This window comes from Lethenteron reissneri, unplaced genomic scaffold (assembly GCF_015708825.2).
Source record: "Lethenteron reissneri isolate LAM-NWPU_2019-01 unplaced genomic scaffold, ASM1570882v1 scaffold_1937, whole genome shotgun sequence".
Classification (NCBI taxonomy): Eukaryota; Metazoa; Chordata; class Hyperoartia; order Petromyzontiformes; family Petromyzontidae; genus Lethenteron; species Lethenteron reissneri.
Window position 1 is genome coordinate 286,366 of NW_026891704.1, and position 23,462 is coordinate 309,827.

Below are 23,462 nucleotides of genomic sequence, written 5' to 3' on the forward strand. Positions count from 1 at the left end.
GAGGAGAGGGGTGAGGGGTGAAGAGGTGAGGGGTGAGGGGTGAAGAGGTGAGGGGTGAAGAGGTGAGGGGTGAGGGGTGAAGAGGTGAGGGATGAGGAGGTGAGGAGGTGAAAGGTGAGGGGTGAGGAGGTGAGGAGGTGAAGGTGAGGAGGTGAAAGGTGAGGGGTGAGGAGGTGGGGGTGAGGAGGTGAAGGTGAGGAGGTGAGGGGTGAGGAGGTGAGGGTGAGGAGGTGAGGGGTGAGGGGTGAGGAGGTGAGGGGTGAGAGGTGAGGAGGTGAGGGGTGAGAGGTGAGGAGGTGAGGGGTGAGGGTGAGGAGGTGAGGGGTGAGAGGTGAGGAGGTGAGGGGTGAGAGGTGAGGAGGTGAGGGGTGAGGGGTGAGGAGGTGAAGGGTGAGGGGTGAGGAGGTGAAGGGTGAGGGGTGAGGGGGTGAAGAGGTGAGGTGAGGGGGGTAGGGGGGGTGGGGTTAGATGAGGTGAGGGGGGTGATGAGGTGAGGGGGGTGAAGGGAGTGGGGTTCTATGGGGTGAGGGGGGGGTCTGAGTGAGCGAGTTGCAACAGCGACTCGCTGAGTTCCCCACGCGTCTCGCACCGCGTCTCACACGGCCTCTCTGTCTGCCTGTGTCTCCCTGTGTCTCACACGGGCTCTGTCTCACTGTCTGCCTGTGTCTCCCTGTGTCTCACACGGGCTCTGTCTCCCTGTCTGCCTGTGTCTCCCTGTGTCTCACACGGGCTCTCTGTCTCCCCGTGTCTCCCTGTATCTCCCTGTGTCTCACACGGGCTCTGTCTCCCTGTCTGCCTGTGTCTCCCTGTGTCTCACACGGGCTCTCTGTCTCCCCGTGTCTCCCTGTATCTCCCTGTGTCTCCCTGTCTCCCCGTGTCTCCACCAGCAGCAGCAGCAGCATCACGATGAGTGACGAGTTGATGAGCGGCTGGCTACGCAAATCTCCCTCCGAGAAGAAACTCTGCCGCGCCGTGAGTGACACCACGACCCGCATTCACGTCGCCTGAAACCCGCATTCACGTCGCCTGAAACCCACATTCACGTCGCTTCAAACCCGCATTCACGTCGCCTGAAACCCGCATTCACGTCGCCTGAAACCCACATTCACGTCGCTTCAAACCCGCATTCACGTCGCCTGAAACCCGCATTCACGTCGCCTGAAACCCACATTCACGTCGCTTCAAACCCACATTTACGTCGCTTCAAACTCGCATTCACGTCGCCTGAAACTCGCATTCACGTCGCTTCAAACCCGCATTCACGTCGCCTGAAACCCGCATTCACGTCGCTTCAAACCTACATTTACGTCGCCTGAAACCCGCATTCACGTCGCCTCGAACCCGCATTTACTAGTACAGCACTAATGTGTAGTGTGTAGTGTAGTGTGTAGTGTATAGTGGTGTAGTGTATAGTGTAGTCTATAGTGTAGTGTATAGTGTAGTGTATAGTGTAGTGCATCGTCTAGTGTGTAGTGTAGTGTATAGTGTAGTGATTATGGTCTGGGTCTGTTGTTGTTGTTGTTGTCTTGGTGTGGGGTCTAAGACTGTTGTTGTGTTGGTGTGGTGTGGTCTGGGACTGTTGTTGTTGTTGTCTTGATGTGGGGTTTGGCACTGTTGTTGTTGTCTTGTTGTGGTCTCGGACTGTTGTTGTTGTGTTGGTGTGGTGTCTGTGCGTCTTTGTGAGTGAGTCTGTGTCTATGCCTGTCTTTGTTGTTGTGTTGGTGTGGTGTCTGTGCGTCTTTGTGAGTGAGTCTGTGTCTATGCCTGTCTTTGTTGTTGCGTTGGTGTGGTGTCTGTGTGTCTTTGTGAGTGAGTCTGTGTCTATGCCTGTCTTTGTTGTTGTGTTGGTGTGGTGTCTGTGCGTCTTTGTGAGTGAGTCTGTGTCTATGCCTGTCTTTGTTGTTGCGTTGGTGTGGTGTCTGTGTGTCTTTGTGAGTGAGTCTGTGTCTATGCGTGTCTTTGTCTAAGTGTGTCTATGCGTCTACTCACTAACGTCACTGGCCTCAACAGCCCTGTCAACATCCACAGTGCAACACGCACTGTGGATTGTTGTCCATTTATTTTGTAGTTTCGGCAAAATTTCACTCTTGACTCATAAATAACTTCTGTGTGTGGTCTTGCGGCTGCCCCGGGCATGTTTACGTGCGTGGCCAAGAGCGTGTGTGTTTTGAAATGCCAACGGGACCTACATCTCTGCTTTATTGACCTGCCCAGCGCCTACAATCAGAGGTCGCAACCGGGTACCCGATACCCGTACCCTACCCGATACCTGTACCCTACCCGATACCCGGCTACCCTGGTGCGGCCGGGTACGGGTACGGGTAGGCCGTGAGTCACTGGTGAGTAACTGTTTGTCACTCATTTCCCAACGTCTTGTCTCTTCTCACAATTCAAGTTCCTAGAATCAACCCACCCGCGCCTGCAACATGGCTTCATCCCAGAGGTCGCAATCGGGTACCCGATACCCGTACCCTACCCGTACCCAGCTGGGTACGGGTAGGGTACGGCCGGGTACGGGTACGGCTACCCGTTTGCGACCCTGGTGCGGCCGGGTACGGTTACGGGTAAGGAATCAAAACCCGTTTGCGACCTCTGCTATAATACCATCAATAGGACCTGTCTTTTGGGATATTCCTCGCGCTTTCGGAGTCCCTGACTCTCTGCTCACAATCGTTAAGGGCCTTCATGGTGGTGGGCAGGCCCCTGGGTAAAGCTACGTGGCCGGGAGTAGGTTACATTCCCTGTTCCATTCCCTGGCCCCCACATTTATTGAACATCATCTTCGACCACTGAGTTTTAGAAGCCCTCCATGGCTGTGCCGGAGGAATCTCCATCGGGTCCAGATACAATGGGAGGCTGATGGACGCCTGGGTGCGTGTTATGTAAGTGTTATGTAAGCTGATGATCTGGTGATCACTCTGGGAAGGAGTTGGAGGCTCAAAAGTAATAGGTTCACAGTAAAACCTCGATATACTAAGCAGATGTGTTCCTAGAGCTTCGTTCGAAACTTCGTATCGTGTATAACTTATACCATTAGCACTGTGCGGATGTGTTCCCAGCCTTTGTAACTTACCATTTCACACTATGAACACGTTGTAACTCACCATTCACATTGTCAACGAAGACAACAAGAAGTAATACCTCCATATACGCAGCAGATACGTTCCTGGAGCTTTGTTCGTATATTGAAACTTTGTATCGTGAATAACTTATACCATTAACACTATTGCAATGCCAGCCTTTGTAACTTACCATTTCATACTATAAACACTTCATAACTTAGCATTCACATTGTCAACAAAGACAAATTATATTTAAGTTAATGTCATACTCTACAGTATTAACATAAACAGATAAAAACAGACATTAATCACGCAAACATAGTGAAGAAATGTCATGTTATTCTTATTTATATAGTGCCGGGGATAGATACAATTAATGAAAAACAAGAATAGGTTTAACCCTTTCTGGCGCTGAAACAGGAGTTGTGTTAAGATGGTCAAACACCAAATAGATACATTTTTGCAAGGCATCAATTCTGCATAAAACACACATGCTTGTGGAAAAACGTGCAAATCAACATGCTCTGATAATTGTTTTTTTTTACAAGGAGTCATGTTTGCATAGACCACAATACCTGCAGTCATAATGCAAACAAAAAACACAACTCTGATAATGTATGCACTGTCCTTGAAGTTGATTGGTCCACACCCGAGACAGCTTTCCTTAGAGCCTAGTCTCACATGGGTTGGACCAGATTACGCCAAAAGGCGCACAACTCAAAGACAATGCACAATCAGAGTATGAGAGCTCGGGGTAAGCATTTAATGGTGTAAACATGCTCTGTCAATGTATACATTGTCTTTGAAACTGCTTTATTGCCAAAAAGGCTAAAGCCTATTCATATTTTTTCATCATCTTGGATTCTGGCACAAAGGTCCCATAGCTATAGATACACATCTTATTTAACAAGTCATTTCAGCGTGTTTATTTATAACCATTAAACCGATGGTAATCATTCCCAAGTTAGTTACACTGGAACTCCGGGTATCGAATTCAACTGGACATCCTGTGGAAAATGGAGCTTTGTATCCTTGTCAGATTTCTCCTGCAGTCTAAATGACGATTCTGATTCGGATGATTCTCCAGTCGAGGTGCAGTGACACCCGACGCAGCAGCCTTCAATGCAGAACACGAAGAACCAGTGGCATCTACATCTCCAGAACGTGAAGAACCAGTGGCATCTACATCTGCAAAACATGAAGAACCAGTGGCATCTACATCTACAGAACACGAAAAACCAGTGGCATCTACATCTGCAGAACACGAACCAGTGGCATCTACATCTGCAGATCATGGAGAACCAGTGGCATCTACATCTGCAGAACATGAAGAACCAGTGGCATCTACATCTGCAGAACGTGAAGAACCAGTGGCATCTACATCTCCAGAACATGAAGAACCAGTGGCATCTACATCTGCAGAACGTGAAGAACCAGTGGCATCTACATCTGCAGAACGCGAAGAACCAGTGGCATCTACATCTGCAGAACATGAAGAACCAGTGGCATCTACATCTACAGAACATGAAGAACCAGTGGCATCTACATCTACAGAACGTGAAGAACCAGTGGCATGTACATCTACAGAACATGAAGAACCAGTGGCATCTACATCTGCAGAACATGAAGAACCAGTGGCATCTACATCTACAGAACATGAAGAACCAGTGGCATCTACATCTACAGAACGTGAAGAACCAGTGGCAGGGGAGGCTGCATTGGCTGGGTCACGTAGCCCGCATGCCCAAGCAACTTCTGTTTGGCCAGATAGAGGGGGCTAATGGATAGAGCCAGCAGCGTCAAGATCGGCCTCTGTGGAGGAGGCTCGTGAAGGACACTACTGGGGAGTTGGAGGCAGTCGCCCTCCAGCAACAACGGAGGGCATAGGAGCGACACTCACAACAACAATCGGAGCGCTGGGGTGGCTAAAGCACAGTAGGGGCACAGGTGGTGCGTCTGCCAGTCGTCTGAGTCAACCCCATGGCACCTGGGTCTGTCCGGTGACCTCCTGTCAGCAGAGAGCCTTTGACACTTTGCGTGGCCTTGGGAGTCTACCTCGCCTGACACAACAGTGGAGGGTGGAGGTGGGGTGGTCATGCCACTTGGTCGGTTTCTGCCGGTCTCTCGTCATGATGGTGGTGGTGGTGGTGGGGAGCGGTGGCACAGTGGTTGACGCGCCACGCTACAAAACTGGCGACCCCAGTTCAATTCCCACTCACGGCCACCAACACAAGTGACGACTATCTGAATGGGTCCTGGGCCTCCCCTAGGTCGACTCAGACTCAAATGAGTACCTCGTGCGGTGTGTAGTAAACATCGCCACTGGTACCAGCGCCTATGCGCTGCTACTCGCTACGAACAGCACTTGCCCCGACGTTCTGTTCAAGGCTACACGGGGGACCTTTGTCTGTGGTGGTGGTTGGTTGGTTGGTGGTGGTTGTGACTCGGTGTTTCTGCCGCGGTGACGTCAGAGAGAGTTTCCGCAGCCGATTCCTGGAAGCCGACGCGCCGCCGCGCTCCCTGCGATCGATAAGATAAATAAAAACATCATCTCGGGCGCTCCGCTCGGGGGCCCGGGGCAGTCGACGAGATTCCTCCCGAGTATCGATGGGGGTGGTGATACATAGAACTCTGGCAAAGCGACGTATCACCACGTTGAGTACGTTGTGGCGAGAGTACATCCAGCGGGCGGGAGTAAATCGGGGTGTTGTGGCATTGAAACGTGCGGCATTAACCGGGGCGGCCCACTGGATCCGAAGCACAAATCTCCAAACACGCTGCGAACGCGTCGGTGGCTGTTTCTGTAGCGATGAGGCCCTAATGAGGGTAGAAATCAGCCAACGGTTAAATTTCGATGTAAAGCTTTCGTGACTGCGGCAGGGATTCATCTTCTTGGTTCTTTCGGTAAAGTCACGTAGAAGGGAAATAATAAAATAATAAAAATTCAATATAATAAAATACAATTCTCACGACGTTTCGGCGACAACGCAAGCAGCCGTCCTCAGGTGAAGAACAGGGCTGTCCTCTTGATATGCAAATTCCTTTGTCAAGGCGCTCTTCCCCCTCCAACCCAGCTTAAATATACGCTCCAAGCTTGGTGGTGTTCATTCAGACGCTGTCTTTCTGACAGACCTGTTCTTCACCTGAGGACGGCTGCTTGCGTTGTGGCCGAAACGTCGTGATAATTGTATTTTATTATGTTTCATTTTTATTATTTTATGATTTCCCTTCTACGTGACTTCACCGAAAGAACCTAGAACAGCCAGTGGTTGTTTCTCTCCCACAGCTGTCGGTAGCATTTGGGCATTTCATCGGTGGAGACTTTAGAACAAGATGGCCGCAGTGCAGTTCCTCAGGAACTGCTGGTTTTCCTACAAAGTGGCACAGCGGGTCAACGGGCTGCACCACGATCCCGGTGGCGATGATCTGAACCGGTCTGGACCTCCACTAGGCTCAGCCTGAGCTTAGTACCTGGTGCGATGTGTACTGGGGAGACAAAGGCGGCCGGGCGTGGTGCTGGCCACCCACCCCCTCGTGTGCCACAGTGCCGGTCTTCACAGGTGCTGCTACTCGCTAACAGCACTTGCCCCAACAGTCTGTTAAGGCTACACGGGGGATCTTTGTCTGTTCTGTTATGGTGGTTGAGGTTGTTGTTTTTGTGTGCGAGTCTGTGTCTATCTATGAGTCTGTGTGTGAGTGAGTCTGTGTCTATGCATGTCCGAGTCTGTGTCTATCTATGAGTCTGTGTGTGTGTGAGTCTGTGTCTATCTATGAGTCTGTGTCTATCTATGAGTCTGTGTCTATCTATGAGTCTGTGTGTATCTATGAGTCTGTGTGTGTGTGAGTCTGTGTCTATGCATGTCCGAGTCTGTGTCTATCTATGAGTCTGTGTCTATGCTTGTCCGAGTCTGTGTCTATCTATGAGTCTGTGTCTATCTATGAGTCTGTGTGTGAGAGTCTGTGTGTATCTATGTGTCTGTGTGTGTGTGAGTCTGTGTCTATCTATGAGTCTGTGTCTATCTATGAGTCTGTGTGTGTGTGAGTCTGTGTCTATGCATGTCCGAGTCTGTGTGTATCTATGAGTCTGTGTGTGTGTGAGTCTGTGTCTATCTATGAGTCTGTGTCTATCTATGAGTCTGTGTCTATCTATGAGTCTGTGTGTATCTATGAGTCTGTGTGTGTGTGAGTCTGTGTCTATGCATGTCCGAGTCTGTGTCTATCTATGAGTCTGTGTCTATGCTTGTCCGAGTCTGTGTCTATCTATGAGTCTGTGTCTATCTATGAGTCTGTGTGTGAGAGTCTGTGTCTATCTATGAGTCTGTGTGTGTGTGAGTCTGTGTCTATCTATGAGTCTGTGTCTATCTATGAGTCTGTGTGTGTGTGAGTCTGTGTCTATGCATGTCCGAGTCTGTGTGTATCTATGAGTCTGTGTGTGTGTGAGTCTGTGTCTATCTATGAGTCTGTGTCTATCTATGAGTCTGTGTCTATCTATGAGTCTGTGTGTATCTATGAGTCTGTGTGTGTGTGAGTCTGTGTCTATGCATGTCCGAGTCTGTGTCTATCTATGAGTCTGTGTCTATGCTTGTCCGAGTCTGTGTCTATCTATGAGTCTGTGTCTATCTATGAGTCTGTGTGTGAGAGTCTGTGTCTATCTATGAGTCTGTGTGTGTGTGAGTCTGTGTCTATCTATGAGTCTGTGTCTATCTATGAGTCTGTGTGTGTGTGAGTCTGTGTCTATGCATGTCCGAGTCTGTGTGTATCTATGAGTCTGTGTGTGTGTGAGTCTGTGTCTATCTATGAGTCTGTGTCTATCTATGAGTCTGTGTGTGTGAGAGTCTGTGTCTATCTATGAGTCTGTGTCTATCTATGAGTCTGTGTGTGAGTCTGTGTCTATGCATGTCCGAGTCTGTGTGTATCTATGAGTCTGTGTTAGGTGCTACGCGCTACTAGCAGCACTTGCCCAGACGCTCCGTTGAAGGCTACATGGGGAACCGATGTCTCTGTGTGTGTGTGAGAGATTGAGTCTGTGTGTCTGTGTGTGTGTGTGAGATTGAGTCTGTGTGTGTCTGTGTGTCTCTGTGTGTGTGTCTGTGTGTGTGTGAGAGTCTGTGTGTGTCTGTGTGTGTCTGTGTGTGTGAGAGAGATTGAGTCTGTGTGTGTCTCTGTGTCTCTGTGTGTGTGGCTGTGTGTGTGAGAGAGTCTGTGTGTCTGTGTGTGTGTGTGAGATTGAGTCTGTGTGTGTCTGTGTGTCTCTGTGTGTGTGTCTGTGTGTGTGTGAGAGTCTGTGTGTGTCTGTGTGTGTCTGTGTGTGTGAGAGAGATTGAGTCTGTGTGTGTGTCTGTGTGTGTCTCTGTGTCTCTGTGTGTGTCTGTGTGTGTGTGAGAGTCTGTGTGTGTCTGTGTGTGTGTGTGTCTGTGTGTGAGATTGAGTCTGTGTGTGTCTGTGTGTGTGTGAGAGTCTGTGTGTGTCTGTGTGTGTCTGTGTGTGTGTCTGTGTGTGTGTCTGTGTGTGTGTGAGTTTGAGTCTGTGTGTGTCTATGTGTGTGTGTGTCTGTGTGTGTGTCTGTGTGTCTCTGTGTGTGTGTGTGTGAGATTGAGTCTGTGTGTGTCTGTGTGTGTGTGTGAGTTTGACTCTGTGCCTGTCTCTGTGCGTGTGGCAGTGGAAGCGCCGTTGGTTCGTGCTGAAGAGCGGCCGTCTGACTGGCGACTCGGACCGACTCGAGTACTTTAAGGGGCCCCGCGCTCGCTGCCCCCTGCGCTGCATCCCCCTGCGGCAGTGCTCAGCCCTAGCCTGGGCCCCCCAGCGGGCCCCCCAACAGGCCCCCCAACAGGCCCCCCGCCGAGCGGGAGTTGGGGGGGGCAGCGCCGTCTCTGCCACGTCCCAGGCGAGTCCGGTGGGTGGTGTTGGTCTTAAACTCAACTTTGTTAAATGCAGTGAAACCTTGGATTGCGAGCAGAATCCGTACCGGAAACGTGTTTGTCATCCAAAGCACTCGTAGATCAAAGCACTCGTAGATCAAAGCACTCGTAGATCAAAGCACTCGTAGACCAAAGCACGCGTAGATCAAAGCACTCGTAGATCAAAGCACTCGTATATCAAAGCACTCGTAGATCAAAGCACTCGTAGATCAAAGCACTAGTATATCAAAGCACTCGTAGATCAAAGAACTCGTATATCAAAGCACTCGTAGATCAAAGGACTCGTGGATCAAAGCACTCGTAGATCAAAGCACTCGTAGATCAAAGCACTCGTAGATCAAAGCACTCGTAGATCAAAGCACTCGTATATCAAAGCACTCGTAGATCAAAGCACCCGTAGATCAAAACACTCGTATATCAAAGCACTCGTAGATCAAAGCACTCGTATATCAAAGAACTCATAGATCAAAGAACTCGTAGATCAAAGCACTCGTAGATCAAAGCACTCGTAGATCAAAGCACTCGTAGATCAAAGCACTCGTAGATCAAAGCACTCTTAGATCAAAGCACTCGTAGATCAAAGCACTCGTAGATCAAAGCACTCGTAGATCAAAGAACTCGTATATCAAAGCACTCGTAGATCAAAGCACTCGTAGATCAAAGCGCTCGTAGATCAAAGCACTCGTAGATCAAAGCACTCGTAGATCAAAACACTCGTAGATCAAAACACTCGTAGATCAAAGCGCTCGTAGATCAAAGCGCTCGTAGATCAAAGCACTCGTAGATCAAAACACTTGTAGATCAAAGCACTCGTAGATCAAAACACTCGTAGATCAAAACACTCGTAGATCAAAACACTCGTAGATCAAAGCACTCGTAGATCAAAGCACTCGTAGATCAAAACACTCGTAGATCAAAGCACTCGTAGATCAAAGCACTCGTAGATCAAAGCACTCGTAGATCAAAACACTCGTAGATCAAAACACTCGTAGATTAAAGCACTCGTAGATCAAAGCACTCGTAGATCAAAGCACTCGTAGATGAAAACACTCGTAGATCAAAACACGCGTATATCAAAGCACTCGTAGATCAAAGCGGTCGTAGATCAAAACACTCGTAGATCAAAGCAATCGTAGAGCAAAGCACTCGTAGATCAAAGCACCTGTAGATCAAAACACTCGTAGATCAAAACACTCGTAGATCAAAGCACTCGTAGATCAAAGCACTCGTAGATCAAAGCACTCGTAGATCAAAACACTCGTAGATCAAAACACTCGTAGATCAAAACACTCGTAGATCAAAGCACTCGTAGATCAAAGCACTCGTAGATCAAAGCACTCGTAGATCAAAACACTCGTAGATAAAAACACTCGTAGATCAAAACACTCGTAGATCAAAGCACTCGTAGATCAAAGCGGTCGTAGATCAAAGCACTCGTATATCAAAGCACTCGTAGATCAAAGCACTCGTAGATCAAAGCACTCGTATATCAAAGCACTCGTATATCAAAGCACTCGTAGATCAAAGCACTCGTAGATCAAAACGCTCGTAGATCAAAGCGCTCGTAGATCAAAGCGCTCGTAGATCAAAGCACTCGTAGATCAAAGCACTCGTAGATCAAAACACTCGTATATCAAAGCACTCGTAGATCAAAGCACTCGTAGATCAAAGCACTCGTAGATCAAACACTCGTAGATCAAAGCACTCGTAGATCAAAACACTCGTAGATCAAAACACTGGTATATCAAAGCACTCGTAGATCAAAGCACTCGTAGATCAAAGCACTCGTAGATCAAAACACTCGTAGATCAAAGCACTCGTAGATCAGAACGCTCGTATATCAAAGCACTCGTAGATCAAAGCACTCGTAGATCAAAACACTCGTAGATTAAAACACTCGTAGATCAAAGCACTCGTAGATCAAAACACTCGTAGATCAAAGCACTCGTAGATCAAAGCACTCGTAGATCAAAGCGCTCGTATGTCAGTTGTGATCACGTGACGCACGGCAGACAAAGCGTATGCACGTGCTGCTCGTATTGCAAGACCCTCGCCGGTTTATCAAATTAATAATTAGTAAAAATTTGGGTCGTCTTGCAAAACACTCGCAGACCAAGTTACTCGCAATCCAAGGTTTTACCGTATCTTGTCGAGATTTACAGGCAGTCCACGTACTTACAAACGTGCACACTTACAAACCCTCGCACGTACGAACGTCCGCGCTTACGTACGTACCGCACTTATGAAATAGCATCATCACTCACATCGTCATCACTCACACCACGATCACACAACATCATCACTCGCAGCGTCATCACACACGGCATCATCATCGCCTGGTATACAAAATTCCTCTTGATATGCAAATTATTTTGTCAAGGCGCTCTCCCCCCTCCAACCCAGCTTAAAAAAGACGCTCCAAGCCTGGGGTTGTCATTCAGACTCTGTCTTCTCGACAGACCTGTTCTTCACCTGAGGACGGCTGCTTGCGTTGTGGCCGAAACGTCGTGAGAATTATTTTATTTTGTTTTATTATTATTTTTTAATTATTTCCATTCTACGAGATGACTTTACCGAAAGAACCAAGAAGATGAATCCCTGCAGTCACGAAAGAAGCTTTACATCGAAATGGTATACAGGGGTTCATGGGTTCAATCCCAACCCTGCCGCCTGCTGCTGTATATGTGGAGTTCGCATGTCTCTCTCTCTCCCTGTGGTCGTGTGGATTTTTCTCCGAGTCCTCCGGTTTTCCCCTCCACATTTAGAATCAACGTCACCACGGCGTTCAGAGCATTTGGCTGCTGCTGCTGCTGTTGTTGTTGTACATTCCCACACGAGGACGATAAGACAACTTCGTTGAGCTATCGTTACGCGATGGCCATGGAAGTCGCTTCTTAATAAGTAATATTTAAAAACACGCTTTAATGAAATGTCTAGATTTTAAGCTTTCGTGACTGCAAGGATTCATATTCTTAGGTTTTATCGGTAAAGTCACGTAGGTAAAAAAGTAAATTTAATGAAAGTTAAATAAAATAAAATAAAAATCACGACGTTTCGGAGGCAACACAAGCTTCCGTCTTCAGGTGGAACCGTCACAGCACGACTGCTGTATCTACCTACGTGACTTTACCGAAAAAAACCTAAGAATATTAATGAAATGTACCGTACGAGTAATGGCAGAACTCCACGACTCCAGGAAGTGGCCCCGAGGCTTGCCACGACGCAAGGAGGACCGTCGTGATTTACAGCCAACGTCAGTCGAGCGTGGACAGTTAGACCCAAGCCGAAACATAACATGTAAAAAAGGTTGTTTAAAAAAATCGATTTTTTATTTTTAATGATAGAATATAGTGTTGTCATCAGTATGACACAAGTATACCAAGTTTGCAGTCGATACCACATTGGGAAGTGGGTACAAATTGAGTTACAAGATTTGAGGGTACGGCAACAGACAGAGTGAGTTAAATAAAAGCGTGATAGCAGAGCTACACACCTCAGTGAGGCTTTACAGCTGGTACGAACAAAATAGTTTAATAGTTCGTTCAGATATTCATATTCTTAGGTTTTTTTCGGTAAAGTCACGGAGGTAAAAAATTTAAATTTATAAAAGTAAAATAAAAATAAAATAAGGGGCCTCCCACCCTCAACCAGTATATATACAAGGACGGTTTTCTTGGAATTTCTTTCACTTGATACAGCAGTCGTGCTGTGACTGTTCCACCTGAAGACGGAAGCTTGTGTTGCCTCCGAAACGTCGTGATTTTTATTTTATTTTTATTTGACTTTTATTAATTTTAATTAAAAAAATTACCCACGTAACTTTACCGAAAAAAAAACCTAAGCATATGAATCCTTGCAGTCACGAAAGCTTCAAATCTAAAGTTCGTTCAGAGTCTAAACGCCGACTCCGACTCCATCGCAGGAGGATGAGAAGGGGTTGGAGAACCACGAGAGGAGTGGCGGCACCGCGGCTGATCCACCCTCGTCCCTGGGCTACGTGTTCGGGCTGCGCACGCCGGAGCGCGCATACGTGCTGGAGGCCGACTCGGCACACGAGATGCACGCGTGGGTCAAGGCGCTGCGTCAGCTGTGTGGGCAACACGGTGAGAGAGCCCGTGACCTCCCTGTCTCTCCACTACTGCTGCTGTGATCATTACCGGCTGTGTCTGGTGAGACAGCTGGTGACCTCCCTGTCTCTCCGCTACTGCTGCTGTGATCATTACCGGCTGTGTCTGGTGAGACAGCTGGTGACCTCCCTGTCTCTCCGCTACTGCTGCTGTGATCACTACCGGCTGTGTCTATTGAGACAGCTGGTGACCTTCCTGTTTCTCTGCTACGGCTGCTGTGATCACTACCGGCTGTGTCCGGTGAGACAGATCGTGACCTCCCTGTCTCTCCACTACTGCTGCTGTGATCACTACCGGCTGTGTCTGGTGAGAGGGCCCGTGACCTCCCTGTCTCTCCACTACTGCTGCTGTGATCACTACCGGCTGTGTCTGGTGAGAGGGCCCGTGACCTCCCTGTCTCTCCACTACTGCTGCTGTGATCACTACCGGCTGTGTCTGGTGAGAGGGCCCGTGACCTCCCTGTCTCTCCACTACTGCTGCTGTGATCACTACCGGCTGTGTCTGGTGAGAGGGCCCGTGACCTCCCTGTCTCTCCACTACTGCTGCTGTGATCACTACCGGCTGTGTCTGGTGAGAGAGATCGTGACCTCCCTGTCTCTCCACTACTGCTGCTGTGATCACTACCGGCTGTGACCAGTGAGAGGGCTCGTGACCTCCCTGTCTCTGCGCTACTGCTGCTGTGATCATTACCGGCTGTGCCTGGTGAGAGAGCCGGTTATCTCCCTGTCTCTCCACTACTGCTACTATGTGTGGAAGCTACCTGGTCTGTTGCTCCACACAAAGCTTCGGGTCTTCTCGGCCACAGTCATGCCCTCCTTCTCTATGCTTGCGAAACGTGAACCCCTGTAATGGAACATCGGTGCCGGTTAGAAACATTCAGGCTGGCTTGCCTACGATCCATCCTGGGTTAAACCAGGCTGGATTGTGGGAGGAGTTCACAGATCCTTGAAAGATCTAGACACAGTTCCATCAGTGAGCTCCTCCGGCAGGTGATGCTGTGTTGGATGGGTAACGTAGCCTGCATGCCCAGCCACTGCATGCCCAGCCACTGCATGCCCAGCCACTGCATGCCCAAACAGCTTTTGGTTGGCTGGATAGAGGAGGCTATATGGGCACGACACGGGCTGGAGAAGAGATTAACTGATATGGTACAGGAGGATGTGGAGCTGAGTGGACTTGCCGATGACCGGTACCAGCAGTTTCAATATCGGCCTCTGTGGAGGAGGAGGCTCGTGAAGGACGCTACTGGGCAGTTGAAGGCAGTCGCCCTCCAGCAGAGGAGGGCGGAGGAGCGACGCTCACAACGAGTGGAGCGCCAGGCAGCTAAAACGCAGCAAGTTGGCACAGTAGGGGCCACAGGTGGTGCATCTTCCAGGCATCTCAGTCAGTCAACCCATGACACCTGGGTCTCTTCCGTGACCTTCTGTCAGCAGAGAGCCCTCGACATTTCACATGGCCTCAAAGTGCAGCTAGCCTGGCGCAAGCATCATGGTGACATCACCATCACTTAGTAACGGATGGCTGCTGTTGTTGTTGAGTGCATGGGTGATTGCATGTGTGTGGTTAGCACTGCACTCCACTTCTTCATCGTTTCTCTTGTCCAACCTCTATTGTATTTCCCAATATTCTGCACAGACTTCTGGTGTTTGGCATTGCCAAATCTTGAGGAAGTGTATTGCGGTTGCTGCAGGGCATCTTCAGGAGATGATCCACGGTTTGCTTCACCTGACAAGCACACATTGTATTCTTTGAGTCTTTCGGTAAAGTCATGTAGATAGGTAAAAAAAACTACGACCAAAAACTACGACGTTTCGATCGCAACGCAAGCAATCGTCATCAGGTGAAGACAAAATGGGGTAAGCCTCTAAAGTCAAACTGTTTATAAAGGTTTAAGATGGGCGTAGCCCAAGTGTCAGAACAGAGTGGGTGGGGGGGGGCACAAAAGACCCGGGGCAGCATGAGTGTTGAAGGTTATGTTAATGTGAAGGATTCAAAAACTGGTGAGCCTCAGAGAGTGCTGAAATGAAACATCACAGCCAGTTATGACTTAAACTTATTGTTGACGTCCTTCCAGTGATTGCTGAGTTTGTACCCATCCTCTCGGTTGAAATTGTGTCTGTATATATGGATGGCTTCATGAACAAATCTTTGTTGATAGCCAGTGGGCTTGCAAAGTAAATTTGTCTTAGAGAAATCAATTTCGTGTGAGCCCACCGCATTAAAACAATGATCAGCCACAGCCGAGGTATTGGTCCTACCGTGTTTCAGATCTGCCTTGTGTTCACGAACACGGTCCGAGACATGTCGCTTAGTTTCCCCAATGTAACTACTGCCGCAGACACAGCCTAGTTTGTAGACGCCGGGGTATTGCATGTCAGGGATCTCATCCTTCACAGATGGGATCAGATCACGAATTGTCTGTACTGTGTTAAATCGAACCTGCATCTTGTGTTTGCTCATGATTTTGGAAATATTTTGGTGACCTCTGCTATGTATGGCAAGGGGATGGTTTTGATTGGGTCCTCAGATGGTTCTTTCCCAACGGTTGGGGTGATAGCTTTACGGATTGTGTGGTCTGAATATCCATTCATCTTGAGGGCTTGGTGTACGTGTTCCAGTTCACTGGCTAGGTGATGATGGTCGGAGATCTTCTTCTCTGTATCCTCGAAATGTCTCTGCTGTGTGGTGATAACAGAGATCATCAGCATAGATGAACCGCTGACATTCACCAGGAAGCGGCTGATCATTGGTGTAGATATTGAATGAAAGTGAGGCGAGCACACTGCCTTGTGGTAAGCCATTCTTTTGGAAACGCTATCTACTTTTCTGCCCGTTTAGTTCCATATAGAGGCATCTGTTCTTTAGTGAGGCTACGAATGGTCTGGCGAAGATCTAGGTCGCAAGTTAGGAGGTACAGTTTTTGGATCAATATGTGGTGTTGAACAGTGCCGTAAGCAAGATAACTCAACAAACGCTGGACCCGGTGATCAACTTCTGTCAGAAGCCATCTTTGATGTGCTGTGTGAGGATTTAGTAGTTGGGCCTGCATAGGATCGGCCGGGTCTGAAGCACGCTTAGGCTCGTATGAGTTTGAGATCTGCATGCGTTTCCTCCCATAGCTAAACCCACACCCACAGAGGAACTGGTATTGCGGCCAAACCGCCCCAATGCTGAAAAATTGCCCGCAAATCACTCAATTGGCATCAAGCAGCAGAAGCAACAATAGCGGTAGGAATATCACACCCAGTCGTACAGAAAGTTGACAGGATCCACCAGAGAGACTCAGCGATGTCTCGGGTGTGGACCAATCAACTTCAAGGACAGTACATATCATTATCATCATCAGAGTTGTTTATTTTTGTTTGCATTTTGACTGCTTGTGTTGTGGTTATTGCAAACATGATGCCTTGTATAAAGGTGTCAGTTTTTGTACCAGTTGAAAGGGTAAAAACCTATCACTATATTTTGCCACTGGTAAAGGAGGTCTCATAGTGTAAATTTTTACTAAGTGTTTACACTTTCTGACAATCAAACAGGAATTGTGTTAAGATATTCAAACGCCAAATAGATACCTTTTTTGCAAAGCATCGTCTGCATTAACGACACGTACTCTTGTGGAAAAATATGCAAACGAAGCATGCGCTGATGATCGCATATTCGTTTGCATGTTTAAGACGATGCATATATGTTATCGGAGCATGTTTGTCTGCATGTTTTGCCACAAGTACGTGTGATCCATGCAGTACTTGATGCCTTGCAAAAGGTATCTGCCATTTGAACATCAACAACACCGACCACTTGGGCCACGTTATTGTGAAGCCACACGCAGAGAATATTTCACCACTAACCACCGCATGGCATTTCCTTTAAGTGCAGACTCGGATTCCTGGAAACATGATTTGCAATCTCCTATACATTAGCCACAGTCTCTTTCTCACACACACACACAGATACATGCAAAGACCCCCCCCCCGACCCCCCGTGTAGCAAGTACTGTTAGCGGCGAGTAGCAGCAGGCCTACGAAGGCCGGCACGGTGGCACACGAGGGGGGTTGGATGGCCAGCGCCACGCACGCCCGACCACCTTTGTCTCCCTATTGGCCATGTTTTACACACACCACACCAGCTACTCATTTGAGGCTGAGTTGACCTAGGGGATACCCAGGACCAGTTTAAGTAATTGCCGGTGGTGTTGGTGTCCTTGAGCGGAAATCAAACTCGGGTCGCCAGGTTCGTAGCGCAGCGTGATAACCATTGAACCACTGCTCCCCACAGCAAACATAACAGACTGTCGAAGAAAATTAGATTCGCGGGGACGTACGAAGGCCAGCACCATTCCTGCCTGACCGCCTTTGTATCCCCAGTGGCGATGTTTACTACGCACCACGTGAACTCATTCGAGGCTGATTCGACCTAGAGGAGGGCCAGGATCGGTTCAGATAATTTCTATCACTACTGGTGGCCCGGACGTACACACGTAGGTAAAGAGGATCGCCAAAAACACAATAACCTCAGCGAGGTTTGGAGGAGTTAGTGGGTGAGTGAGTGGGTGAGTGAGTGGGTTAATCAATGGGTGGGTGATTTGGTTAGTGAGTTGGTCAGTGAGTAGGTGAGTGATTGATTGAGTGAATGTGTCAGTGAGTGAATTGGTGAATGAGTGGGTGAATTAGTGAATGAATGGGTGAGTGAGTTAGTGAATGAGTGGGTGAGTGAGTGAGTGAGTAAATGTGTCAGTGAGTGAGTTGGTAAATGAGTGGGTGAGTTAGTGAATGACTAAATGATTGAGTTAGTGAAGGAGTGGGTGAGTTAGTGAATGAGTGGGTGAGTTAGTGAATGAGTGGGTGAGTGAGTTAGTGAATGAGTGGGTGAGTGAGTTAGTGAATGAATGGGTGAGTTAGTTAGTGAATGAGTGGGTGAGTGAGCTAGTAAATGGGTATGTGAGTTAGTGAATTAATGGGTGAGTGAGTTAGTGAATGGGTATATATTTGTTGTTTGTGTGTTCTCTTTGTGTCTCTCTGTGTGTCTCTTGTGTGTCTGGGGTGCTATGGTTGTGATGAGATGTTATACCCCTCGCCTCGTATGCAGGAGATTGTGGTTTCGATCCCGACCCTAATGTCTGCTGTATACTTGGAGTTTGCATGTTCTCCGATTTCCCCCCCAACATTGAGAATCAACATCACGCGTTCACAGTATTTGATTGCCGCTATACATTTGTTGAACGTTCATTTGTGGTAGCCAAGTCGCTTGTAAGCTCAATGGATCTTACCTGTGAGACCTCCTTTACCAGTGGCAAAATATAGTAGTAGGTTTTTACCCTTTAAACTGGTGGCATCATTTTGTATAAAGGTGTCAGTTTTTGTACCAGCTGAAAGGGTAAAAACCTACTACTATATTTTGGCACTGGTAAAGGAGGTCTCATAGTGTAAATGCTTACCCCGAGCTCTCAATACTCTGATAGTGCGCTGTCTTTGAGTTGTACGCCTTTTGGCGTCATCTGGTCCAACACCAATGGAGACTAGGCTCTAAGAAAAGCTGTCTCGGGTGTGGACCAATCAACTTCAAGGACAGTGCATATCTATATTCTTAGGTTTTTTCGGTAAAGTGACGTAGGTAAAAACATTAAAAAGTAAATAAAATAAAAATCACGACGTTTCGGAGGCAACACAAGCTTCCGTCTTCAGGTGGTACCGTCACAGCCACGACAGCTGTATCAAGTAAATGAGAGATTTCAGGAGCTACCACTCCGTTTATATAATGGTTGGAGAAGGTGGTGGGGCAAGGGCCGCATACTTTTTATTAATATGGTAAGGTGAGGCTTAAGACTAAGAATAGACTGCATAACAAAGGCTGAGCCTTTGGCTGAGCCTTTGTTATGGAGAGGTGCGGTTTGTGACCTCAACCTGTGACAGGGAGACCACCACTAGACATGGTAAAACTGTAATGGTTGTCTGTCAAATCTAGAACAGTGCATATCATTATCAGAGTTGTTTCTTTTTGTTTGCATTCTGACTGCTTGTGTTGTGGTATTGCAAACATGATGCCTTGTATAAAGGTGTCAGTTTTTGTACCAGTTTAAAGGGTAAAAACCTACTACTGGATCTTACCTGGTCAAATAAAACAGTTTAATAGTTTAGCTAGTACGCAGTGTGTCACAATTCGTCTGTGTTCGTCACACAGATGGCACCCACCCCGCCAACCAATCCAAATCTCCAAGCCCGTCCTACTCCGCCAACGCCGGCCAATCAGGAGGCTCCTCTCATCCCAGGTCCGGCGCCATCACCAGGAGCACGTCGGCCATTTTCCCGGTCCCTGCCCGAAGCCACGCCCCCTCGCCGGGTGGCCACGCCCCCTCGCCGGGCCACACCCCTCGCCGGGCCACGCCCACTCGCTCGACCAATTGCACGGGGCGGAGCAGAGGCTCCACCCACATCGTCTGCGCAGCCAATCGCAGCCCAGCAGTGCGCTGGGGGCCCCGCCCAGAAGCCAGGTGACGTCATCGTCTTCGTTGTTGTTGTGAGCGGTGTTGTAAACGCAACCACCATCAACACCACCATCATGGACATTGCTCACATAAACACCATCATTAACACCATCAACATTCTAATCAACACAGTCATTAACACCATCATTATAAACATCATTAACATTACCATCATAAGCATAATTACCATCAACATCATCAACACCATCATTAACACCATCATTGACACTGCTAACCAGAGGTCGCAACCGGGTACCTGATACCCGTACCCTACCCGATACCCGGCTACCCGTACCCGGCCGGGTACGTGTACGGGTACCCGTTTGCCACCCTGGTGCGGCCGGGTACGGGTAAGGAAACAAAACCCGTTTGCGACCTCTAACGCATTGCCCTTGGAACCGATTGGCCTACACCTGAGCAAGACAGCCTCCTTTGTGTCACAGAGGTTCGTGGTACAGATTGGCAAGCCGCCCTGGCTAATACCATAATAACAACAATATATAATACTTATTATTATACGATGGGCGTTACAGTCCGTGTGTCATCATCAGCAGCAGAGCCAAGCTCTGCTTGAACCAATGTTGGTGAACTGCCCAAACGTTTCTAGGGCAATGACCGGTTTCGTCATTCAATGTCTCCTGCTGTTGTGGAGTGACTCAAGCAGCCAGCTATGGCTGCGGAGTTTGGTAGTACATGTTGTTCACGTCGTTTATTGTGAAAATTCGGTCACAGTTCCTATGATCACTGTTTCATTGCTTTCATGGCTTTATTTTGGTGATTTTTGAAAAGTTTTTCGGTTTGGCCATGTTTGTTTGTTGTAGTACAGAGTTAGACTGATGGCCTTAATCTAAGTTGTCTTGTGGTTGTAGTTGTTGTTGTTTGACTTGCATCCCACTGGGATGTTTGCACACAGCGTTGGTGTACGTGCTTTTTTCTGCAACATTTTGCTGTCTTTTCTTGGATCTTCTGTTTGCACTCAGTCACATATTCACTTCAAGATGTTTTTCTTGTTCATGTTTTAGTTTTCTGTTTGTTGCGGTTGCACCCGATTCAAGAGCCGAATGGCTCACAGGGCTACACCTAAATTTCGATTTAAAGCTTTCGTGACTGCAGGGATTCATCTTCTTGGTTCTTTCGGTAAAGTCACGTAGAAGGGAAGTAATAAAATAATAAAAATAAAACATAATAAAATAATTCTCACGACGTTTCGGCCACAACGCAAGCAGCCATCCTCAGGTGAAGAATGAAACACCACCAAGCTTGGAGCGGAGGAATTCCTCTTGATATGCAAATTATTTTGTCAAGGCGCTCTTCTTCCCACCTCCCCCCCCTCCAACCCAGCTTAAATGTACGCTCCAAGCTTGGTGGTGTTTCATTCTTCACCTGAGGACGGCTGCTTGCGTTGTGGCCGAAACGTCGTGAGAATTATTTTATTATGTTTTATGTTTATTATTGTATTACTTCCATTCTACGTGACTTTACCGAAAGAACCAAGAAGAGGGCTACACCTAATACATGAAACTTGATCAGCAGCACGTGGTCCGTCACGTGCACCGCTTGATTCCCCAGAGCACCCCTCGAGGTGACGTGCATTGTGGGGCTTCGTCTGGAGGAAGCTCTCAATGGGGAAGTGTCGCTCACCCTGGCGGGGGGAGGAGGAGGGGGGTGATTTTACGGGAAAGCGGTGGCGGTGGCCGAGATGGAAAAGAAACCCAGCAAGCAGAACTCTGTGTGTGTCTGTGTGTGTATCTAAATGTCTGTCTGTGTGTGTCTGTGTGTGTCTATCTGTGTCTGTGTGCGTGTGTCTGTGTGTGTCTGTGTGATATCTATGTGTCTGTGTGTGTATCTATGTGTCTGTCTGTGTGTGTCTGTGTGTGTCTATCTGTGTCTGTATGTGTATGTGTGTGTCTATCTATGTCTGTGTGTGTCTGTGTGTGTATCTAAATGTCTGTCTGTGTGTCTGTGTGTGTCTATCTGTGTCTGTGTACGTGTGTCTGTGTGTGTCTGTGTGTATATCTATGTGTCTGTATGTGTATCTATGTGTCTGTCTGTGTGTGTCTGTGTGTGTATCTATGTGTCTGTGTGTGTGTGTCTGTGTGTGTCTATCTGTGTGTGTCTGTGTGTGTCTGTGTGTGTATCTAAATGTCTGTCTGTGTGTGTCTATCTGTGTCTGTGTGTGTCTGTGTGTGTGTCTATCTGTGTCTGTGTGCGTGTGTAGGGGGGCAGCGAGGGTGAGGATGTGACGTACCTCACCCCCCAGGACCATGTCAATGCCCACACAGCAGCGTGTCGCCCCCCTCTCCTCGTCACCCTCGCTAGGGGGGGGCACGACCCTCGGTAACACGGTGAGACCTCACGCCACCCTCATCCCACCCCCACACCACCCCACACCACCCTACACCACTCTACACCACCCCACACCACCCCACACCACACCACCCCACCCCACACCACCCCACCCCACCCACACCACCCCACCCCACACCACCCCACCCCACACCACCCCCACCCCACACCACCCCACCCTACACCACCCTACGCCACCCCCACCCTACGCCATTCCACGCCACCCCACGCCACCCCACCCCACCCTACACCACCCTACGCCACCCCACCCTACGCCACCCTACGCCACCCTACGCCACACCACCCCCACCCCACGCCACCCCACCCCACACCACCCCACCCTACGCCACCCTACGCCACCCCACGCCACCCCACACCACGCCACCCCACCCCACCCCACACCACCCCACCCTACGCCACCCCACGCCACCCTACGCCACCCTACGCCACCCTACGCCACCCCACACCACACCACCCCACACCACCCCACCACCACCCCACCCCACCCCACACCACCCCACCCTACGCCACCCTACGCCACCCTACGCCACACCACCCCCCACCCCACGCACCCCACCCCACACCACCCCACCCTACGCCACCCTACGCCACCCTACGCCACACCACCCCCACCCCACGCCACCCCACCCCACACCACCCCACCCTACGCCACCCCACGCCACCCCACGCCACCCCACACCACGCCACCCCACCCCACACCACCCCACCCTACACCACCCCCACCCCACGCCACCCCACGCCACCCCACACCACGCCACCCCACACCACCCCACCCTACACCACCCCACACCACCCCCACCCCACGCCACCCCACGCCACCCCACGCCACCCCACGCCACCCCACGCCACCCCACGCCACCCCACGCCACACCACCCCACACCACCCCACCCCACCCCACACCACCCCACCCTACACCACCCCACACTACACCACCCCCACCCCACCCCACGCCACCCCACCCACACCACCCCACCCTACACCACCCCCACCCCACGCCACCCCACGCCACCCCACCCCACGCCACCCCACCCCACACCACCCCACCCTACAGCACCCCACACCCACCCTCACCCACGCCACCCCACGCCACCCCACGCCACCCCACGCCACCCCACCCCACACCACCCCACCCTACACCACCCCCACCCCCATGCCACCCCACGCCACCCCCACACCACGCCACCCCACCCCACCCCACCCCACCCCACACCACCCCACCCTACACCACCCCACACCACCCCCACCCCACGCCACCCCACGCCACCCCACGCCACCCCACGCCACCCCACGCCACTCCACGCCACACCACCCCACACCACCCCACCCTACACCACCCCCACCCCATGCCACCCCACGCCACCCCACCCCACCCCACACCACCCCACACCACCCCACCCTACACCACCCCCACCCCATGCCACCCTACGCCACCCCACACCACGCCACCCCACCCCACCCCACACCACCCCACACCACCCCACACCACCCCACACACCCCACACCACC

The 23,462-nt window shown here is 49.8% G+C and overlaps 1 protein-coding gene across 2 annotated transcripts in view; it reads left to right on the forward strand.

Moving 5' to 3' along the window:
- Nucleotides 1-619: 619 nt before the first annotated feature.
- Nucleotides 620-23,462, forward strand: part of LOC133339617 (GRB2-associated-binding protein 2-like) — a 45,692-nt gene continuing 22,849 nt past the window's right edge. The window contains exons 1-5 of one of the 2 annotated variants that reach the window (XR_009754753.1): nt 620-972; nt 8,722-8,955; nt 12,903-13,083; nt 19,285-19,594; nt 21,807-21,933. Coding sequence is in view for 1 of the 2 variants with exons in the window: in XM_061547748.1 (XP_061403732.1) it covers nt 21,853-21,933 (81 nt within the window). In the remaining variant the exon portion in view is untranslated. Of the gene's footprint in view, nt 973-8,721; nt 8,956-12,902; nt 13,084-19,284; nt 19,595-21,806; nt 21,934-23,462 lie in introns of those variants that run through there. The other variant, XM_061547748.1, reaches the window with a different exon arrangement.